Source organism: Epinephelus fuscoguttatus, linkage group LG14 (assembly GCF_011397635.1).
Source record: "Epinephelus fuscoguttatus linkage group LG14, E.fuscoguttatus.final_Chr_v1".
Taxonomy (NCBI): Eukaryota; Metazoa; Chordata; class Actinopteri; order Perciformes; family Serranidae; genus Epinephelus; species Epinephelus fuscoguttatus.
The window spans coordinates 2,513,794-2,534,720 of NC_064765.1; the positions used below are offsets into that span (position 1 = coordinate 2,513,794).

At 39.1% G+C, this 20,927-nt stretch overlaps 2 protein-coding genes across 3 annotated transcripts in view; one reads left to right on the forward strand and one right to left on the reverse strand.

Annotated features, from left to right (window-relative positions):
- LOC125900850 (histone-lysine N-methyltransferase 2D-like) overlaps positions 1 to 20,927 on the forward strand; it is a 422,240-nt gene that overhangs the window by 181,905 nt on the left and 219,408 nt on the right. The window lies entirely within an intron of this gene.
- dctn1b (dynactin 1b) overlaps positions 1 to 20,927 on the reverse strand; it is a 67,914-nt gene that overhangs the window by 3,622 nt on the left and 43,365 nt on the right. For both annotated transcript variants that reach the window (XM_049596084.1, XM_049596083.1), the window contains 20 exons: positions 20,577 to 20,781; positions 18,802 to 18,880; positions 18,041 to 18,200; positions 17,775 to 17,879; positions 14,708 to 14,899; positions 14,480 to 14,596; positions 13,113 to 13,265; positions 12,767 to 12,927; positions 12,243 to 12,411; positions 11,537 to 11,605; positions 11,126 to 11,338; positions 10,780 to 10,941; positions 10,556 to 10,687; positions 10,318 to 10,446; positions 9,839 to 9,981; positions 9,577 to 9,743; positions 7,946 to 8,073; positions 7,016 to 7,202; positions 236 to 309; positions 6 to 95 (listed from right to left, as the gene is read on the reverse strand). In XM_049596084.1, the coding sequence (XP_049452041.1) occupies positions 6 to 95; positions 236 to 309; positions 7,016 to 7,202; positions 7,946 to 8,073; positions 9,577 to 9,743; positions 9,839 to 9,981; positions 10,318 to 10,446; positions 10,556 to 10,687; positions 10,780 to 10,941; positions 11,126 to 11,338; positions 11,537 to 11,605; positions 12,243 to 12,411; positions 12,767 to 12,927; positions 13,113 to 13,265; positions 14,480 to 14,596; positions 14,708 to 14,899; positions 17,775 to 17,879; positions 18,041 to 18,200; positions 18,802 to 18,880; positions 20,577 to 20,781 (2,835 nt within the window). The remainder of the gene's footprint in view (positions 1 to 5; positions 96 to 235; positions 310 to 7,015; positions 7,203 to 7,945; positions 8,074 to 9,576; positions 9,744 to 9,838; positions 9,982 to 10,317; positions 10,447 to 10,555; positions 10,688 to 10,779; positions 10,942 to 11,125; positions 11,339 to 11,536; positions 11,606 to 12,242; positions 12,412 to 12,766; positions 12,928 to 13,112; positions 13,266 to 14,479; positions 14,597 to 14,707; positions 14,900 to 17,774; positions 17,880 to 18,040; positions 18,201 to 18,801; positions 18,881 to 20,576; positions 20,782 to 20,927) is intronic.

A 20,927-nucleotide genomic window follows, 5' to 3' on the forward strand; every position in this document is an offset into this window, starting at 1 on the left:
CTTACCTTCACAAATGACGTTGAAGGGAACGTCGCAAAATCAGATGCAACTCGAGCTCCAGGATGCTGGTGGACGACGTGCTCTGCCACTTCGTCCTGACAGAGTGGAGGAAAAGAGAGGAAATGTGGTGATAAGCCTACATCAGCCTGTAAGGTGAGTGATGTAAAGGTGGTGGCACAGACACAGTTTGAATAAATGTTTTATATGATTTCTGTAGATGTGACAGTTTATTCACCTTCAGTCTACCCAGAGTGTCACTGAGAGACTGTAATCTGGCCGTCTGTTCCAGCAGCTGAGCACCAGGTGTCACTGCAGGACAAATAACAACACAGCTGTTTAGTACAACAACATGTAACAGGAAAATCTCCCAAAAAATAATTCTGCTTTTTTACTGAGCACTGATGAAAAATCACACAAAACTGCATTCAGATTATCCTGTCTCTGTCTGTCTCAGGGTTTCTGTATGACATACTATACTATGCACTGTTACTATTACCACTGAACTATTTTTTTGTGGCCTACTGTAGCTTTCTATTAGAGACATACTATGATTTGATTTTTCACAACATACTATGCTGACATTCTGACGAAGAAAGTCTATAAAAAGTATAGTATGTCGTCTGAAATCACGTAAAAAAAAAAAGTCACAGTATAGTATGTCGTCAAAAAATCATGAAAAAAGAGTCATAGTATAGTCTGTCATTCAAAATCATAAAAAAAGTCATAGTATAGTATGTCGATCAAAAATCGTGAAAAAAGTCATAGTATAGCATGTCATCAAAAACCATGAAAAAAAAGTCATAATATAGTATGTGGTCCGAAATCACGTAAAAAAAAGTCATAGTATAGTATGTCGTCCAAAATCATGAAAAAAGTCATAGTATAGTATGTCGATCAAAAATCGTGAAAAAAGTCATAGTATAGCATGTCATCAAAAACCATGAAAAAAAAGTCATAATATAGTATGTGGTCCGAAATCACGTAAAAAAAGTCATAGTTTAGTATGTCGTCAAAAACCATGACAAACAAGTCATAGTTTAGTATGTCGTCCGAAATCACGCAAAAAAAAAAATCATAGTTTAGTATGTCGTTCAAAATCATGAAAAAACGTCATGGTATAGTATGTCGTCAAAAACCATGACAAACAAGTCATACTTTAGTATGTCGTCCAAAATAACGTAAAAAAAAAAAAAAAAAAGGTCATAGTATAGTATGTCGTCCAAAATCACGTAAAAAAAAATTCATAATTTAGTATGTCGTTCAAAATCATGAAAAAATGTCAGGGTATAGCATGTCGTCAAAAACTATAAAAAAAAAAAAAAATCATAGTATATTATGTTGTCCGAAATCATGTTTAAAAAAAAAAAAAGTCATAGTATAGTATGTCGTCAAAAACCATGACAAACAAGTCATAGTTTAGTATGTCGTCCGAAATCATGTTTAAAAAAAAAAAAAGTCATAGTTTAGTATGTCGTCCGAAATCATGTTTAAAAAAAAAAAAAAAAAAAAGTCATAGTTTAGTATGTCGTCAAAAACCATGACAAACAAGTCATAGTTTAGTATGTCGTTCAAAATCATGAAAAAATGTCATGGTATAGTATGTCGTCAAAAACCATTAAAAAAAAGTCATAGTATGTCATCCGAAATCACTTAAAAAAACAAACAAAAAAAGTCATAGTTGAGTATGTCGTTCAAAATCATGAAAAAAAAAAAAAAAAGTCATAGTTTAGTATGTCGTCCAAAATCACGTAAAAAAAAAATTCATAGTATAGTATGTTGTTCAAAATCATGAAAAAATGTCATGGTATAGTATGTCGTCAAAAACCATGACAAACAAGTCATAGTTTAGTATGTCGTCCGAAATCACGTAAAAAAAAAAAAGTCATAGTATAGTATGTCGTCCGAAATCATGTAAAAAAAAAAAAAGATAGTATGTTGTTCAAAATCATGAAAAAATGTCATGGTATAGTATGTCGTCAAAAACCATGACAAACAAGTCATAGTTTAGTATGTCGTCCGAAATCACGTAAAAAAAAAAAAAGTCATAGTATAGTATGTCGTCCGAAATCATGTAAAAAAAAAAAAAGATAGTACGTTGTTCAAAATCATGAAAAAATGTCATGGTATAGTATGTCGTCAAAAACCATGACAAACAAGTCATAGTTTAGTATGTCGTCCGAAATCATGTTTAAAAAAAAAAAAAAAAAAAAAAAAAAAGATAGTATGTTGTTGAAAATCATGAAAAAATGTCATGGTATAGTATGTCATCAAAAACCATGACAAACAAGTCATAGTTTAGTATGTCGTCCGAAATCACGTTAAAAAAAAAAAGTCATAGTATAGTATGTCGATCAAAATAAAGAGAGAGAGATTTTTAAATGATTTTTTAAAATCTGGCTTTTCTTTCAACATACAACACTAAGAGAAGACCAATCTGTTTATCTCCTTAAATTTACTGACATCTGGGACGGGAGGTTGAACCAGCTGAACATGAAATGAAAGAGGACTGCAGGAGGAGTGTGCAGACATTGCCCCCTTCATCACCCTACAACACTGTCTGCTGTGGAAACCTTCAGGTGTCTGGGATCCATCATCTCCCAGGACCTCAAGTGGACTTCCAACATCAACACCATCAGGAAAAACACACTTTCTGCACCAGCTCAGGAAGTTCAACCTGCTTCAGGAGCTGTGATACAATTCTACACGTCAATCAGTCTGCTCTCACCAGACGGGACAGGAACAGACGACAGCAGACAGTCAGAACTGTTTGGTGTCATCCTGCCCCTCATTCAGGACTCCGGAGTCTGAGTCAGACCTGTTTAAACTTCTCCCCTCTGGGGGGCGCTACAGAGCACCGTACACCATCAGTTAAACAACTCTCTATATTTTATTTATTATTTCAATACAGACTGGATTTTGGAACATGTACGTACCACTGTCAAATAAAAACCTACGCTGCCGTGTTGTGTTCACTGACATGTAGACATGTATAAACTGTACATATCCACCTCTGTCATGTAAAGGTATCTTTTACATTCAATATCTATTCCATAATGTTTTCATTATGCACCACTGCACTACTGTACTGTTGTTTACAGTCTGTCTTCAATACATTGTATGTTGCTGTATTGTTTATCCACACAGTTTATTTATCTTCCGTCACTGACTGCTCAATGTTTGCTTGTATTCAGCTGTGTTGTTTTTGTTTTTAGCTTTATTTCTATTTCTGTCTCTGAACACTGAGAGCAACGAGAGACCAGAGTCAGATTCTGAAGCCAACTAATTTGTTTTAATATAGTGTATTATTGAATATTTATGGAGTGACTTTTAAATGACTTTTATGCTGTACTGCATTTGTATTTGCATTTTTTTAAATAACATTTTGATGATCCATTATACTTTCACGTTCTTGTGATTTTTTAATGACTCTTTTTTTTGACATTCTATGTATTTTGTGAAATCATTTTTCATGACATACTACATACTTTTTCATAGATATTGACGACATGCTATACTATGACATTTTTTTTTAAATTTTGGACGACATGCTATACTATGACTTTTTTGCATGATTTTGGATGACATACTATATTATGACTTTTTTATGTGATTTCGGATGACATGCTATACTAAGACTTTTTTCATGATTTTCGGACGACATACTTTACTATGACTTTTTTTCATGATTTTTGACGACATAATATACTATGACTACTTTTATCATAGATTTCGGACGGCATACTTTACTATGACTTTTTTTTGTGATTTCGGATGACATGCTATGCTATGATTTTTTTTTACGTGATTTTGGACTACATGCTATACTATGACTTTTATGTGATTTCAGACGACATACTATACTAAGACTTTTTCATGATTTTTTGACGACATACTATACTATGACTTTTTTCATGATTTTTGGACGACATGCTATACTATGACTTTTTTTTTGTCGTTTTTACATGATTTTGGACCACATACTGTATTATGACTTTTATGTGATTTCAGACGACATACTATACTAAGACTTTTTCATGATTTTTTGACGACATACTATACTATGACTTTTTTCATGATTTTTGGACGACATGCTATACTATGACTTTTTTTTCATGATTTTGGACGACATACTATACTATGACTTTTTTATGTGATTTTGGACCACATGCTATACTATGACTTTTTTTCATGATTTTTGACGACATAATATACTATGACTACTTTTATCATAGATTTCGGACGGCATACTTTACTATGACTTTTTTTTTGTGATTTCGGATGACATGCTATGCTATGACTTTTTTTAACGTGATTTTGGACGACATGCTATATGCCTTTTTTTACGTGATTTTGCATGACATACTATATTATGACTTTTTTATGTGATTTCGGACGACATACTATACTATGACTTTTTTTCCAAAATTTTGGACGACATACTATACTATGACTTTTTTCATGATTTTGGATGACATACTATACATATCCACTTTTTATGTGATTTTTACGACATGCTATTCCATGACTTTTTCATGATATGCACCACTGACACTACTATACTATGACTTCTGTCTTCACGTGATTGTATGTTGCTGACATACTATACTATGACCTTTTATTTGATTTTGTCACTGACTGCTCATACTATGACTTTTTCATTATTTTGTTTTTGACATGCTATACTATGACTTTTTTTATGTGATTTTGGACGACATACTATATTATGACTTTTTTTGTGATTTCGGATGACATGCTATACTAAGACTTTTTTTATGATTTTCGGACGACATACTTTACTATGACTTTTTTTCATGATTTTTGACGACATCCTATACTATGACCTTTTTTTTATGATTTCGGACGGCATACTTTACTATGACTTTTTTATGTGATTTCGGATGACATGCTATGCTATGATTTTTTTTTACGTGATTTTGGACGACATGCTATACTGTGACTTTTATGTGATTTCAGACGACATACTATACTAAGACTTTTTCATGATTTTTTGACGACATACTATACTATGACTTTTTTCATGATTTTTGGACGACATGCTATACTATGACTTTTTTTTTGTCGTTTTTACATGATTTTGGACCACATACTGTATTATGACTTTTTTTTCATGATTTTGGACGACATACTATACTATGACTTTTTTATGTGATTTTGGACGACATGCTATACTATGACTTTTTTTTCATGATTTTGGATGACATGCTATACTATGACTTTTTTTTCATGATTTTGGATGACATGCTATACTATGACTTTTTTCATGATTTTGGACGACATACTATACTATGACTTTTTTACGTGATTTTGGATGACATACTATACTATGACTTTTTTACGTGATTTTGGACGACATACTATACTATGACTTTTTTCATGATTTTTGGACGACATGCTATACTATGACTTTTTTTTGTTGTTTTTACATGATTTTGGACCACATACTGTATTATGACTTTTTTTTCATGATTTTGGACGACATGCTATACGATGACTTTTTTATGTGATTTTGGACCACATGCTATACTATGACTTTTTTTCATGATTTTGGATCACATGCTATACGATGACTTTTTTATGTGATTTTGGATGACATACTATACTATGACTTTTTTACATGATTTTGGACGACATACTATACTATGACTTTTTTTTTTACGTGATTTTGGACGACGTGCTATACTATGACTTTTTTTCATGATTTTGGACGACATACTATACTATGACTTTTTTATGTGATTTTGGACAACATGCTATACTATGCCTTTTTTTTACGTGATTTTGGACGACATGCTATACTAAGACTTTTTTTATGATTTTCGGACGACATACTTTACTATGACTTTTTTTCATGATTTTTGACGACATCCTATACTATGACCTTTTTTTTATGATTTCGGACGGCATACTTTACTATGACTTTTTTATGTGATTTTGGATGACATGCTATGCTATGATTTTTTTTTATGTAATTTTGGACGACATGCTATACTATGACTTTTTTTTCATGGTTTTTGACGACATACTACACTATGACTTTTTTACTTGATTTCGGATGACATGCTATACTATGACTTTTTTGTCATCCGAAATCACGTAAAAAAAGTCATAGTATAGTATGTCCTCAAAAACCATGAAAAAAAGTCATAGTTTAGTATGTCATCCGAAATCACGTAAAAAAGTCTGTACTATGATTTTTTCGTGATTTTTGACAACGTACTACACTATGACATTTTTATGTTTTTAAATCCTATCCATGATTTTTTAAGAGTTGTTTTACACGGTATACTATGGTAATATTTTATGAATTTTTAAAACATAATATACTCTGACATTTTCAGAAAAATTTAACACAGATATTTTATAATTTTTTGACATAGTATCCTTCAGCATTTTTTTATTTCATTTTGTTAACATGACATATTATGCAGTGACATTTTGTGTGATGTAATGAGATACTGTACTATGACATTTTTATTTTTTATGAATTAAACATACTTTTACATTTCAATTCCACATTTAACTTGTGATTTGTCCACCAAAACTGCTCCATACCACAAGCACTGATGGCAGCTTGTAATTTTAGGTGACACTCTTGAGATGTCACTAGTTGCCATGCAACCAGCAGCTCTCCAGAAGTTGTCGGTCCTAACCTGAACGATGCTTATTGGGGGGACGTAGTTTGACACATGATTGAGTAAAATATTGTAAGCTATTGAATGTAAAAGTATTGAAATGGACTGTGAATGGTTAAAATACAATGCAAGCATTTCATGTCCTGCTGAGGGGCTGCACAAAGTGTTTGTCTGTGAGTCTGTCTCTGTCTCCAGAACGTACTTGAACATATTAACATTTTACCAACTCTTCTTTTTTTATCTAATCTGGATTCATTTCAAAGGTAAATTAAACTGAAACTGTAAACTAGGGGAACAAAGTGGGAGTCTGAAGACAGACACCGCAGACATGAACACACTTACTGTAGACGACAATAACGTACCTGGAGATTTCCCAGTGATGTCCACCACCTTGACGTTGGCACTCATCTGCAGCAGAGTCTCCAGGAGCTGGTCGGTCTTGCGGTAGAGGGCGCTGGAGAGCACTTCAGGACGACCTCCGTCTCTGGAGGGAAGTTTGGTCACATGAAGAGGAGGCAGAGAGGCGAGCTGAGCGCGCATCTTCTCAGCCTGAGAGGAGAAACGTGGACACACGAAAAATCCAGATGTAACAGAAGCAACATGGATCATCAGTGATTAACAAATAGTAAATGTTTAACAACACTCATGTTGGTGGAAGGTTTGAAGACAAAGCCTCCAGTTTGAGTCATTCCTCTGATCGTTGTCAGTCAGACTGAATATCTAAGGTCAAAGATCTTCTTCACAAATGTAGCTAGCTGTATTTATGGCATAATAGTATGAATATGAATCCAGAGTATATTTAATTTCATGTAAATTTAAAACTTAATGATATCCTCAGGTTAGGCATGAGGAAGTTTTTAATAACACTCAGAATAATAACATGAGAAATATCTGTTGTTGCTGTGTGTGGAGAACTTCTCATGTGTGGTCGTCACAGTCTGCCACATTCATAAGATATTTACGTGTCCAAAGACTTGAGAGATGAAGGTGTTATTATCTATTGGCCTGTCTCAGCTTTGATAATCAGAAAAACAGGTTAGTTAAACGATATTATAGAATTAATACAAATCATGTTAAATAAGAAAATGATCCAACACTAATACAATAAAAGCTTCAAGTTTGTATAAGAAGAACTGGCTGCTTTTAAGCATCTCTTGAATATTTATATACTTTTTTGTTACTTTATTTATTTACAGTCACAGGGTCACGTGACATGGAGGCTACTGAAACAACATTTACGGACTGTCTGTATTTGTCGTGAGGTGTTGAGACAGTGCAGTGACGCTTTGTACCTTCAGTCTGTTGTTGTCGTTCTTCAGGTGTTTGATGCAGAGTCTCTGAGCTTCAATCTGCTGAGTCAGCAGAGGAGAGTCGATCACCTGGACACCTGAACCTGACCCGACGCCTGGCATCATGTTCGCTGCAGGAGCACAGAGCAGGGACACGTTATGAACACCTGACTGAACCCAAACCTTCATTTATATACTCTATCTATCTAAATAATGCTGAAGTCAGATTCTGAAGGCAGGACTTGTGACGGAGCGTTTTCAACATGTAGAACTGAAACTTTTACTGAAGTAAAGACTCTGAATACTTTTTCCACCAGTTATTTCCTTTGAAACTTCAGAGGTGGTCGAACCGTCACAGTTCAGTTTGTCTCCTCTCTGATGTGATGATCACTTATTTCAGCATTTTCACATATTTGTCATAAAGTAATAAAATAATGTTTAACTGGACAACTTGATATTGGTCCTCACATCCTGAGCAGAGTTGCTAAATATGGATGAAGACCATGCGAGGAGATGATGTTCAGGTGCATGCCAGAAAATGCAGATTTATGAGAAAAACAATTACGATGATAGAAATAATAATACACAGATAAAACCAATGTCAGAAGTAATGGTTTCATAGCAGGGTTTCTGAAGGGTTCCCTCCCTAAAATACTTTTTAATACCTGTTTCACTGTGATATCAGAAATATGATTTATGTTGTGGACATTTTGGATTCTTTTCCAGTGAAATTTTTCTGAGTTTATATCGTGACTTTGATGTTGTAAACATTACTGCTGCTGCTGCTCTAGAAATACTTACATATATTCAGAACGTTAAATTCTAATCCTGTTCTGAATTTATTCTTTTTTGAAATAATTCCTTAGTGTCAGTGTTTGCAGGACAATCCCAGTTTTAGTTTTTAAGTGTGCAGCGTCTCCTGAGAGCTGACAACCAGATACAAACACATTTTATAACGGACGCCCAAAAATTATGCACTTACACAAACTGTACGTGACCACATACAAATATGTAACATGTGTCAAATGATCATAATGTGATTATAAATACTGTTATTTTTATATGATTATGTCGCATGTATGAGACTGTCACTATTTATAATGTGGTGAATTTAATGTGATCACAGTTTATGATGAGGTGTTAGAACTTTTGCATTTTTTAAGCAGAAGAGCTGAACCTGGGACAGAGGTCACAAATCAGCCTTGAAATCCAATAAACATTAAATCTGTACCCTGTTACAATGTTTTCTACACTGACTCTGAAAAATAAACTGATTCTATAAATAAATTCTGATGCCTTTTTTTTTAAGGCAACTGAATTCAGTGTTTTTTAAGACTTTCCAAGACCTGCAGAATCCCCAAAGAAATAAATCATGCAGGTAACTGTCGTCACATCATGCACAGTTTGATCATTTTCTCTTCATGCAGGATCAACAACACGCGTCACGACAGGCAGGCTGATACCTTTTTGTTCCTCTGCAGAAGAAAAGAAAAAGTCATATAAAGAGAGAAGAGTAGAGACACAGAGGAGGTCATCGGGTGTTTGTGTCAGAAGCAGCTGGAGTTAAAATGATGAGAAATATTCAGACACACATGTTGTGATGTGGCCTCTGTTGGTCATGTTGTGGCACTCACCTCCAGCTATTCCCGTGACGATGGAGGCAATTCCTGACGGCCCGGTTCCTCTCAGTCCGTCGATGGTCATCTTTGACTGGCTGTTGATTCGCTGCTTCAGCTCGGCCTTCTCCGACTCCAGCTGGTCGATGTCGGCCTGCAGAGCGTCCATCGTCTCCTCGAACTCCCTGCAGAGAGGAGGACAACATCGCTCAGCTGTAGACATCACATGCCGAACATGACTTCCTGTCTGACTCTGCACTCAGAGGTCGTTTGTTCTTACTTCTCCTTCTTCTTCAGCAGCGTCTGCGCCTCGTCCAGGCGAGTCTGAATCTTCTCGACACGTTCGTCTGCGTCTTTGGACGAACTGTCCAGCTTCTTCTCCAGCAGACTGAGACGGACGTTGGCCTCGCTCAGCTCCTCTCCCTGAAAACACATTGTTGATTCATCAAGTCAGTTATTTTATTGACTGTTTATTGTTTGGTCGACTGGAGGCCAGGAAACGTTACAGTCTGTCTTTAAAGGAACAGCTCAACCAAAAGTCAAAAATACATATTCCTTCTCTTACCTGCAGCGCTGTTTATCACTCTAGATAGTTTTGGTTCGAGTTGCAGAGTGTTGGAGATATCGCACCACAGGTAAGAGGAAGAATATGTCTTTCTGATTGTGGGGTGAACTGTCCCTTTAAACTGAACTAAAACTCTTGACATCTTATCTGCTTGTATCTGAGTAAAGTTTCAGCAGGTCGGTGTGTTCACGTACTTTGATCTTGAGAGACTTCTTCAGCTCTTTGATGACCGTCTCTCTGTCCTCCAGCTTCAGGCCGAGACCTTCAGCGTCGGTGATTTCAGCCCGAAGAGCGGCCGCTCGCAGATCCACAGGTGGAGGGTTCTGACGGATGGTAACAACAGAGTAATTTCAGAACCGTAAAATGTAATCCTGACATCACGAACAAAACCTGCAGCAGCTGAGAAGAAGACATTATGTCAGTCTGAGTCACCTTGTTCTGAGGCCTCTCTGAGTCGTATTCTCCCTCCTGCATGGCGGTGGCCATCTTGTTCATGGTTGCTATGACGATGCCACAGGACTGCCGCAGACACTCGTAGGGGTTGGCGCCCTGGGAGCCATAAATCTGAAAATGATAATAATGATTGTTATTAATAACCAGATCAGTCCGAGGTGTCTTGTTGCAGAACAGATAAACTGAGGTATCAGCGTGTTTACCTGCTCTCCTGCCTTGAACGCCACGTCCTCCAGTTTGACCGCTGACAGCCCCTCCTGTTCTCCGAGAGGTGACATCATCTGAGCTCCAGCTGCCGCCACTTCCTGCAGCACTGCCACCACCCAGGTCAGGTGCTTCCTGCAGTCTGAGAGGGTGTCGGACACCTGCAGGGCGAAGGTCAGCACGACTTCAGTTATCATGACAAATGTATAAATGTGTCTATAAACCGAGTCGGTAATCTTCTTCATCTTCGTAAACTCATGTGAACACAGAATCGTAGCTGAGATGATATAACCTCCAAAATCAGCAGCTAAATGGAAAGTTATGAGTTCTGGTTGCCGTGGTTACCTGCTGTCCGAAGTTGAGGGCTGCCGGGATGCCCGGCGCGTCGGTTCCTGGCATCCTGCGGCGAATCTTCTTGCAGAACTGTCGGATGTCGCTGCAGGACGTCTCCAGGTCCTTCAGCAGCACGGCGAGGTCGGCCTTCTCCTGACCGGCGTGCAGGAACGCCCGCAGACGACCGACCTCCACCGCCATACAGTCCAAGGCACTCTGGGTAAACTGCATGTGGACAACACAGGTAGGAGACACATCTGTTTAGATACACAGCTGTAATGTTCATAAACCTGAGCTGATAAAAACGTGTGAGATGGTTTAAAGTGAACTGGTTCCTTTGTTTTAATGGATGAAGCTGAGGTTTGCTTCTGTGTTTAAACTTTGTTGGGACCCTCACAGCCTGATGGTGATGTCATTACTCACTCTGATGTGATCAGCCAGCTGCATGGTGCAGTCCTCGTTCTGATCTGCCAGGTGGATGCTGTACAGGTGCTGAGAAGAGACACACATATTATGAAACACAGAGAACGTACTGTAGCCGTCATTTTGTAGATTAATATGAATTCACACACAGTATTATTTGTTGGTTTGATACAGGCTGAATAACATATCTTTTGAACAAAGGAACTGTAATGGTTTTATATGAAATTAGTCGTGACTGCTCTTAAACCTTTTTCACTCTGCCGGGGCGCCAGCGTCCTCCTTTGACACTGAGCTGAGTGTTTAAGCTAGAGTAAAGATACTGGTATCCAACGAAACTACATGGAGACGTGAAACTAAATACCATCGAGATAAAACCTCTTTTAATTAAAATGTGTTGCTACGTCAGATTTAACTGAAGCAATCATCAGTGGGTCGTCTGATATCTGCTCAGTAAATCCTGGACTGAACTGTGTTTTGTTCCACGTTTTTCTTCAGGAGCTGTTTGTGTTTCGTGTTGTTTACACAGCAAACAGGTTTTTAAAAATGGCGGTTGCCAGTGCTGCTTTAGCTGTGTTCAACATATCCCCATACTATTCAGTGCCTTTTCCTCTTCTCCTGGGAGAGCATCTACCCTGAAAGAGAAGCTAAAAAAGTCCCTCAAAACGTTGCTGTAAGAGCTTCGATGGCTCCTGGTCTTTGTGTGTACCTGATAGTATTTAATGGCCTTGGTGAGCGGCTCCACGTTGACGGTCTCGTCCAGCTGGTCTTTGTGCAGCAGGTCGATGAGGAAATCCAGAGAACGTTCGTGCACGCTCATCTCAGGGTACAGAGAGCCAATCTTCTTATAGACGTCCACACTGCACTGAGCCAGAGCCCTGACACACACACACACACACACACACACACAAAGGGAAAGGGAGATTTGTTTGTGTGTGTCGACCCAGTACTTGACACAGCGTAGCACCTGAAATTCGATCCAATGGAGTCATTTTGTTTTGCATTAAAACTCAAGGCAGAAAAAAGTACAAAATTAGCTGCAGAAGCACTCTGAAATATAAAAGTGCGAAATCACACAAACAAACAGAAGCAGAGGAGTTTCCCAAAAGAGACGACTGAGTTTACAGATTTAGATAAAACACAGAGTGCAAATTAAGCCGAGATAAGTTTGTCAGTCGTCTCTCAGCGCTCAGACTCTCCTGCGGTCTTATGGTTGACTGAGGTGAAACCTACTGCTCATATTTATGCAGCATGGCCTGCAGCAGACTGAGCGAGTAGACCAAACCGCCAGCGAAGCTCAGCTGCTCCCCGACGGCTCCCTTCAGCCCCGCTCGCTCCACACAGGTCTCATTCAGGTCGAACTTCTCCTGGGCCTGTTTGCTGATCAGCTCCGCCTGTGGACCCACACAGAAACTGAACGTTAAACATCATGCAGAGATACAGTGAAAAAAACACTGTGTCAAACTTTATAAATGCTTCAGTCTGACAGTTTCTCCTTTGTGATCGGGTCTGTCTGGATTATTTTTAGTGAACTCAAGCAGGACCTTTAATGGCGTGGTTAAAGCTGTGTGCTGTTTACCTTGCAGATGAGTCTGGGGATGAGCAGCAGCACCAGGATGCAGTCGTGGTCTCCGCCATGACGAAGGAAGGACTCTGGCATGAAGGAGGTCAGCAGAGAGACGTGTCTGTTGGCCTGACCCACCTCCATCTTCCTCAGCTCCATCTCAATGGCCTGGACACAAAACACAAACACAACTTAGACCCTCAGAGCTCACCTGTAGTCGACATCTGACAGTTTAAAGCTGGAGACCGAAACTTCTCATATAAATGAACGCTTATATATTTAAGCAAAATAAGTTCACATATGATGATTAAGCCTATCGTCCACGGGTAAGGCTCTCTGTATTTCACAATGTACAGACGTTTTGGTGTCTGCGGCGACTTTCCTGCACCGACTCAGGGAGGTGATGTGTTTTATGTCAACCAGTCAGAGCTTAAGAGGCAAAGATGTGGAGTGAGACACAGCAAGGGAGCAACAAGTAGGAGTATTAAGGAAGCTGTGGCAGAAAATTCTAAGAAGCATCCAAAAAATGTTTCTGGGGTGGATGCTCCACATAAAAAGGAAACTCAGCGTTTAGCAGACTGAAGTTAAAAAAAAAAATAATTGAGGGATCATCACATCTTGGGAGATGTGCCGAGCTCACCTGCAGGTGTACACCATAAGCACACGTCCACAGTGTTTGTGTAATTACCTTCAGGGGGGAGACAAAAGTCCAAAACTCCAGCTTTAAAACTCTTGAAAAAGTTAAATCTAGCTGCAGTGCAAAATTGTAAAAAGTCAGATTTCAACATGTTTCTTTGATATAAATCAGGTATAGATGAGCTTAAAATACTGTGAAAGTATCAAACAGCTCAGCCCACAGAGAAATGTGCATGATCCAGATTCAGGAGACCTTTGCCTTTCAACAAGCCGTCAGGACTTCTGTGAGGTTGTGATGTCACAACTACTCGATATATAAAGGCAGGAACTGCCGCTACAGTGCTGTTACAGTCATTCTCTGGCTGCAGTGATGCAGATGCAGAGAGCACAGATGTATAAGACCTGAAGATGCTGACCAATCAGAGCAGACTGGGCTTTTCAGGAGGGGCTCTTAAAGAGACAGGCGCTAAACGGATCATCTCAGGCAAAGGGTGAGCACAGGTGCTCCAGCACAGACTGTCTGAGCAAAATAAAGTGTTTTAAGCGTGTAAACATCTTCTAGTAAAAAAAACAAATATAAAACTGAAAATGAGCAGAATAATGTGGGGCCTTTAAAACTTCAACTTTTCAAAGGAAACCAAAAGCGAGGTGAAAAGGACGTCAAGGCTGATCCTGAATCACATCTAACGTTATCACACCACTGAGCTGCTCTTTAGTCAGACCACAGAGCTCTTGATGTCTCTGACCTTGGCGTAGGCCTTCGTCTCTGCAAACTTAATCTTGAAATCAAACATCTCTGCGGGCGGCTGCTGCTGCAGCTCTGCTGAGGCTTCCTGCTGGCTGGTCAGCTCTCTGTTCACCTCCTACACCAAACACAAACACAAACACAAACACAGACACAGACACAGACGGTCAGTAGACAGTAAACATCTAATGTGATCACACTCTGTGTTAAATACCACTAAAGTCTGTACCTGCAGGTGAGCCGTGAGCTCACGATATTTCTTGATGGTCTGCTGGTAATCAGCGACGGTCTCCTGCGCAGCTTCGACACGTTTCTCGGCCTCTCGGACTCTGGCTGCGCCCAGATCCAACATCTCCCTCAGCTCCAGCTCCGTCTCTCGGGCGTTCTCCTGCAGCTCGTCATTCATCTCGTTTATAGCTTCCTGAAGGGTGGAGACAACAAACAGAGTCATGACTTGGTGACAGCTATAAAAGTTATAAATATATGTTTCTTTTTTCCCCCCACATTTTGGAAACCCTGAGGTGTTTTTATATTTACACCGCTGGAGATCAGCTGATTTGTGTAGGTGGCGCTGCTGTACTTGCTGTTCACACTAACAATCCAATTCTTCTTCTGTAAATTGCAAACAAACTGCTGATGTCTCTGCTGGAAATGTAAAATATTTATACTCCTGGATGCATCCTATTTTTCTTTTGGTAGCTGTAATTAAATCTCTCCTAAAAAAGCCCTCCCTGGATCCAGAGGTGTTAGCCAACTATAGACCAATATCTAATCTTCCCTTTATGTCAAAGATCCTTGAGAAAGTAGTCGCAGACCAGCTGTGTGATTTTCTCCAGGATAATAATCTATTTGAGGAATTTCAGTCAGGATTTAGAGTGCATCATAGCACTGAGACAGCACTAGTTAAAATTACAAATGACCTTCTGATTGCTTCAGACAAAGGACTTGTCTCTGTACTTGTTTTATTAGATCTTAGTGCGGCGTTTGACACTATTGACCATCAGATTCTACTGCAGAGACTGGATCACTTAATTGGCCTAAAAGGTTCTGCACTGAGCTGGTTTAAATCTTATTTATCTGATCGTTTTCAATTTGTTGACGTTCGCAATGAATCATCCTTACGTACTAAAGTTTGTTTTGGAGTTCCACAAAGTTCTGTGCTCGGACCAATCCTATTCACTCTATATATGCTTCCTTTAGGTAACATCATTAGAAATCACTCTGTAAATCTCCGTTGTTATGCGGATGATACACAATTATATCTATCGATAAAGCCAGAAGAAACAGATCAATTAACTAAACCTCAGACTGAGGCTCCAAAGGACAGACGGATGTCATCTGCTGTAAATTCCTCTGAGGCTGAGTGTGATTTGTGATATTGGGCTTTATAAATAAAACTGAATTGAACTGGGTTCTTCATTTTTATCTGGAAAAGCTTATTTGAATTAATTTTAATATTGTTTAATATAATTTCCCATTGGAAATGCCTAGGAACGCCTCAGGAGGCCTGGGAGGAGCTGGAAAATGTTGCTGGGGAGAGAGACGTCCGGGGCGCTTCACAGCCCCCGAGACCCGGCCCCGGATAAGTGGATTAAAAATGGAACATTTGACAATAAAGTGGCAAAACTAATTAAACTGTTGCTGGTTGATGCAACTCACACTGACTAATGTATTACTTACTTTTTACTTACTCATTTATCTTAAATTTAAAGCCACAGTCCGTCATCATGTTATGATCATAAAACTCTGCACATACTGCAAGTGACGACTTTTACCTGAGCCAGTAACAGACCGCTCAGATTTCCTCTGTTTGTCCTGAGTGATGTCGGATGGTAACAGAGGTGGACTAATTATAACCTGACTGCAGAGTTAACAAACACCAGAGGGCAGCACATTAATGACTCTGACCCATATATCAGCGATGAAATGAGTCAGCAAACTGTGGCACTTTAATTTTCTCTGACCTAATACAGTCACACACACACACACACACACACACAGAGGGGGGCTGAGCAGAGAAGTGAGTCAGTGGGAAATAAACAATCTTTAAATGAACAAACTGATTCAGTTTCATGCTCCGTCCTCACATTACCTACTGAGAGGAGGTTTGGGTGATGCATAAAAAAACAATCACAAATCCAGTCTTTATGCTACAGAGGAGAGCTGTAAGGACTGTGGACAGAGCTGATAATCATGAACCAATAAATTATGTATACTGACTCACATGCTCTCAAATCTAGAGATTTGGTGGACTTTAACTGCAAATTAATGTATTAAGTAAAACATAAGATGCTTCCAGACTGTGACCTGAATTTGTTAAAATGAGTCATTATGAGATGATAAACAAATATAAAGGTAAGGTATGATCACTAGTGTGTGTTTGAATTCTTGTTTGGGACTTTGGGGTATACACAATATTCATATATTTGTTTTGTTTCTTTCATTTTCAGTGTAAAAATCTACAGTGGACTGTGCAGAATAATTAATGCAATAAGGATAATAAGGCTGTGTTATAAGGCTTCAGCCTACATCTTTTTCAGTCAGCATAAACTTGCTGTGGTTTGTCACTGCTTTAAAAATATAACTTAAAATAGTTTTTCTTTTTCTTTTCATGCGTGTATTTGAGTTATATAGGTAATTAACTCATCTAAAACACCTCCCAAGTCATACCTTAAGTAAACTGAATGCTGTTCTCGGTCCATCATTAGCACATGTACAATTTCATTTCAGAGTTAACACTTGAGAATCACTTTAAGTGCTTCTGCTATTGAGTTATACAAGTTTCAACACACTGAAATAAAAGGTTTTTTTTTTTAAATTTGACTGAATATTTTCTTGAAAAAAGCTGCTGCAGAACTGAGAGGAATCAGCTGGAAAACACAATGAAGCCCTACATAGTCCAAATTCAAAGCAGAAAACAATATCACAGAAAAAAAAACATTTTACACAGGTTTTTCTGAGGTTTTGTCCCTTTCATAAAAAGAGGGTAAAACAATGAACTGAATGTGATTATGAGTGAAAAAGATTGAGAGAGATTTGTAGATCATGATAGTGGTTCAAAGGTGAGTTCTAACTGTTTGTTTGTCTGACAGAAGTGTTTATTGAGCTTGCTGTGGTGGTTGCATCTTGAAACGGTCAGCATTAATGGCACCATGAGGAGTGCAGCTTTCAAATGATATGTCGTGTAATTAAACCACTTAAACAACAATAAATACAGCTGCTGTTCATAACAGATCGACAGAAATAAACTGAACTAATTCAACATAATCTCACATCAGATTAAGATGTTCACTCACCAGGTCAGTGACCGTCTCTCTCATCTCTCTGACTTTCTCCTCCAGGTCCAAGTTCCTCTCCGTCAGAGTCTCCACCATCTCCTCCGCTCCCAGGGCTGCATCCACCTGAAACACATCATCATCATCATCTGAAATGTCATCATCATCTTTAACAGTTCACATTAGCATGTTTCCTGTAAAAACCTCTAATAAACATCTCCTCAGTGAACAGTCCGACCCTGACCGACTGATTTATGTCTCTGCAGCAGTGTGATAAAAACACCGACCTGCTCTTTGAGCTCGTCGATGGTCTTTTCTGCCACCGTCATCTCCTCCTGCAGTTTTTCTTTCTGGCTCCTCAGAGCGTCCAGCTCCACGTTCTTCTTCTCCATCTGCTTCTGCAACTTCACATGTTCCTGCTTCTCTGACGCTGACAGGTCACGCATCCTGACAACGGGGAAAACACACCGTCAACATCTGGATGAAGAAGAGTCATCTGAAACTGATACTCAGACACTCAGGGCTGGGTTTAACCACTGATATCCTGAATCTATATGACTGATATTCACAAGGTCACAATTTGATTCAATTCGATTTAGGATATGATGCAATGTTGATTTGATTCGGCATATTTCAGTTACAATACAAATTTGGCTTAAATGTGAAGGAGATCCTCCAAAAATGTATCCTAAAGTTTTGGAAATATATCCAGACATGTATAGTGGTTGGACCTGCAGATGTGCACGTCATAAGAGACTGGACTACTTGTCTTGGCAGAGGTCGGCGCTCTCAAAGTGCCCTTCCTGTCTTGTTTTGCTTTGTCAATAAGATTGTGAGTCTTTGTTCATTTAATGTGGGTTTGAAGTGTACATTGCACATACTGAGAAATCTTAATAACATCATATTTTAAAAACAGAACAATCTGGATTACGAACTTTGTTGAATTTATTTGTCTTCTCTCTTAAACTTTCTTATCTCTATTCACTGTCAACTTCACAAAGCCTAATAAAATAACAGCAGTCTTCGTGCAGGTGAGGAGTCGACCCACCTGACCAGCGCTTCCTTCAGTCTCCCGTTCTGCTCTTCCAGCTGTTTCACATGGTAACTGGAGGCTGCGCCATCAGAACCTGTGAGAAACCAAAAACACTGAGCTCTAATGTGTCCAGTGGTGTTTGATATTTACTTACTAACTTTCTGCTAAATGCCAAGAACAACTTTTAATTTATGTCACCAGATGACGCTTCAACAGGATTAATGTTGCTGTGTGTTACTGCCAAAGAAACGATGACAGGTTTTAATTAAACAAATGGCGGAGTTTAGCTCGGTGCTCTGCAGCTGTAAATAAAACCCTCCCAGGATGAAGACAAAGTAAGAAGCAACTATAAATCAGCCTCCATCACGCTGCACTCAGAGGTCACTGATGAGCAGCTCGACACCATCTCAACAGTCTAATCACGTCGTGGGCCAACATTTGTCGTTTCTGCTCCTGAGCTGATTGATTGTAACCAAACACCAAATAACTGATCCGTATTATATACAGCCTTAAAGTTTTATATTTCAGATTAACTCTGAGCTCAGACTGAAACATGGTTATTTCATTTTGTTCCCTTCTGTGTGAAGAATTTTAATATTTTCACTCTATTTTTACGGCTCAAAGGTTTATGTCTAATGTGAAAGTGTTTCTTTTAAAGGCCTTAAAGGGTGAGTCTGGGTGTTTTCCAACTTCCTATTCCTATCCTATTTAACGAGGATCAATTGGAGGGCACGTCTGGTGCCAGCACGGCGGTAATTCCAGCTCCAATAGCATATCTTAAAGTTGCTGCAGTCTAACAGCTCGTAGTTGGATCTCTGACTATCTATCTATCCCAGCCCCTGCCTCTCTGAGCTCTGTCACTGCTCTCAGCTGAGTGTCCTGCAGGGTCCGAAATGTTTACTTTGAAAATATTGGAGTGTTCAAAGCAGGCCCGGTCACCTAAATACAGCAGCTAGGAATAATGGATCAGGACTCTGGTTCTATGTTGTGGGTTTTCTCTCTGAACTGGGGGCCATGATTAAGAGGGACAGCCAGGGGCATTCGTGTTGTGCCGCTAGAGGTGAAATTCTTGGACCCGCGAAAGATGGACGAAAGCATTTGCCAAGAATGTTTTTCATTCATCAAGAACAAAAGTCAGAGGTTTGAAGACAATCAGATACTGTTGTAGTTCGGACCATAAATGATGCCAAAAACTAATCCGGCAGCGTTATTCCCATGAGCTGCCGGGCAGCATCCAGGAAACCAAAGTCTTTTGGTTCAAGGGGGAGCACAGTTGCAAAGCTGAACCTCAACCATGTTCTTGTGTCTTAGTGACTAATGGGAGCAACAGTTTTATAAACTGGTCCAGTATTGAGTGAAAGCACTGCAGAGGGCAGCGGCGAAACAGCAATGTGACCACTCGGGGCATGTTCACACCGCCAATGTGTGTCCACTCACAGCATTTATTAGTGGGAAATAAACTTTATATTTAGAGTTTGCAACAATTCTGTATTAAAGCAGAAAGAACAGCCTGTTAATAAAACGTTTTTCAGTCACTACCTGCAGCAAGACGCGACTGACGCAACATCAACATGTAACTTATTATTTTAGGCTAAAACCTCAGGTCAGTTTCCACATCCAGGGTTCAGAACGTGTCACACGGAGGCTATGACAGGACTGAAATGTCACAATGCTCTGTTGTCAGCTTTGAAACAAAAATAATATAAAACAATTAGAAACAGCCATCAGCAAATTATAATAAAAATATGTTCATAATAAAACAGGTTTTCATCTCTGCGTCTCAGCCGTACCTTTCTCTTCGATCTCGTGCTTGAGGATCTCCAGGTCCATGGTGAGCTCGTCCACTTTCTCCTTCATGGAGTCGACCTCCAGCTGCAGAGACTCCGCCCTCTCCTCGGCCATCTCCTTATCCAGAGTGGCCATCTCGATCGCATCTGCCGTGTCCGACATCTCCTCCACATAACGCTCTTTTGCCTCCATGGCTTCTTTTGCCTCCTACACACAGATTATTGTGTAGAGTTAGTGATGTATAGTTTTAAATATAGTCTTAATGTAATCTTTAAAACCTGTTCTTCATGCACTTAGTTTTTCAGTTCATTGCTAATTTGTGCCTTTAGAGTAAGTTAATTATTCAAGCAAAC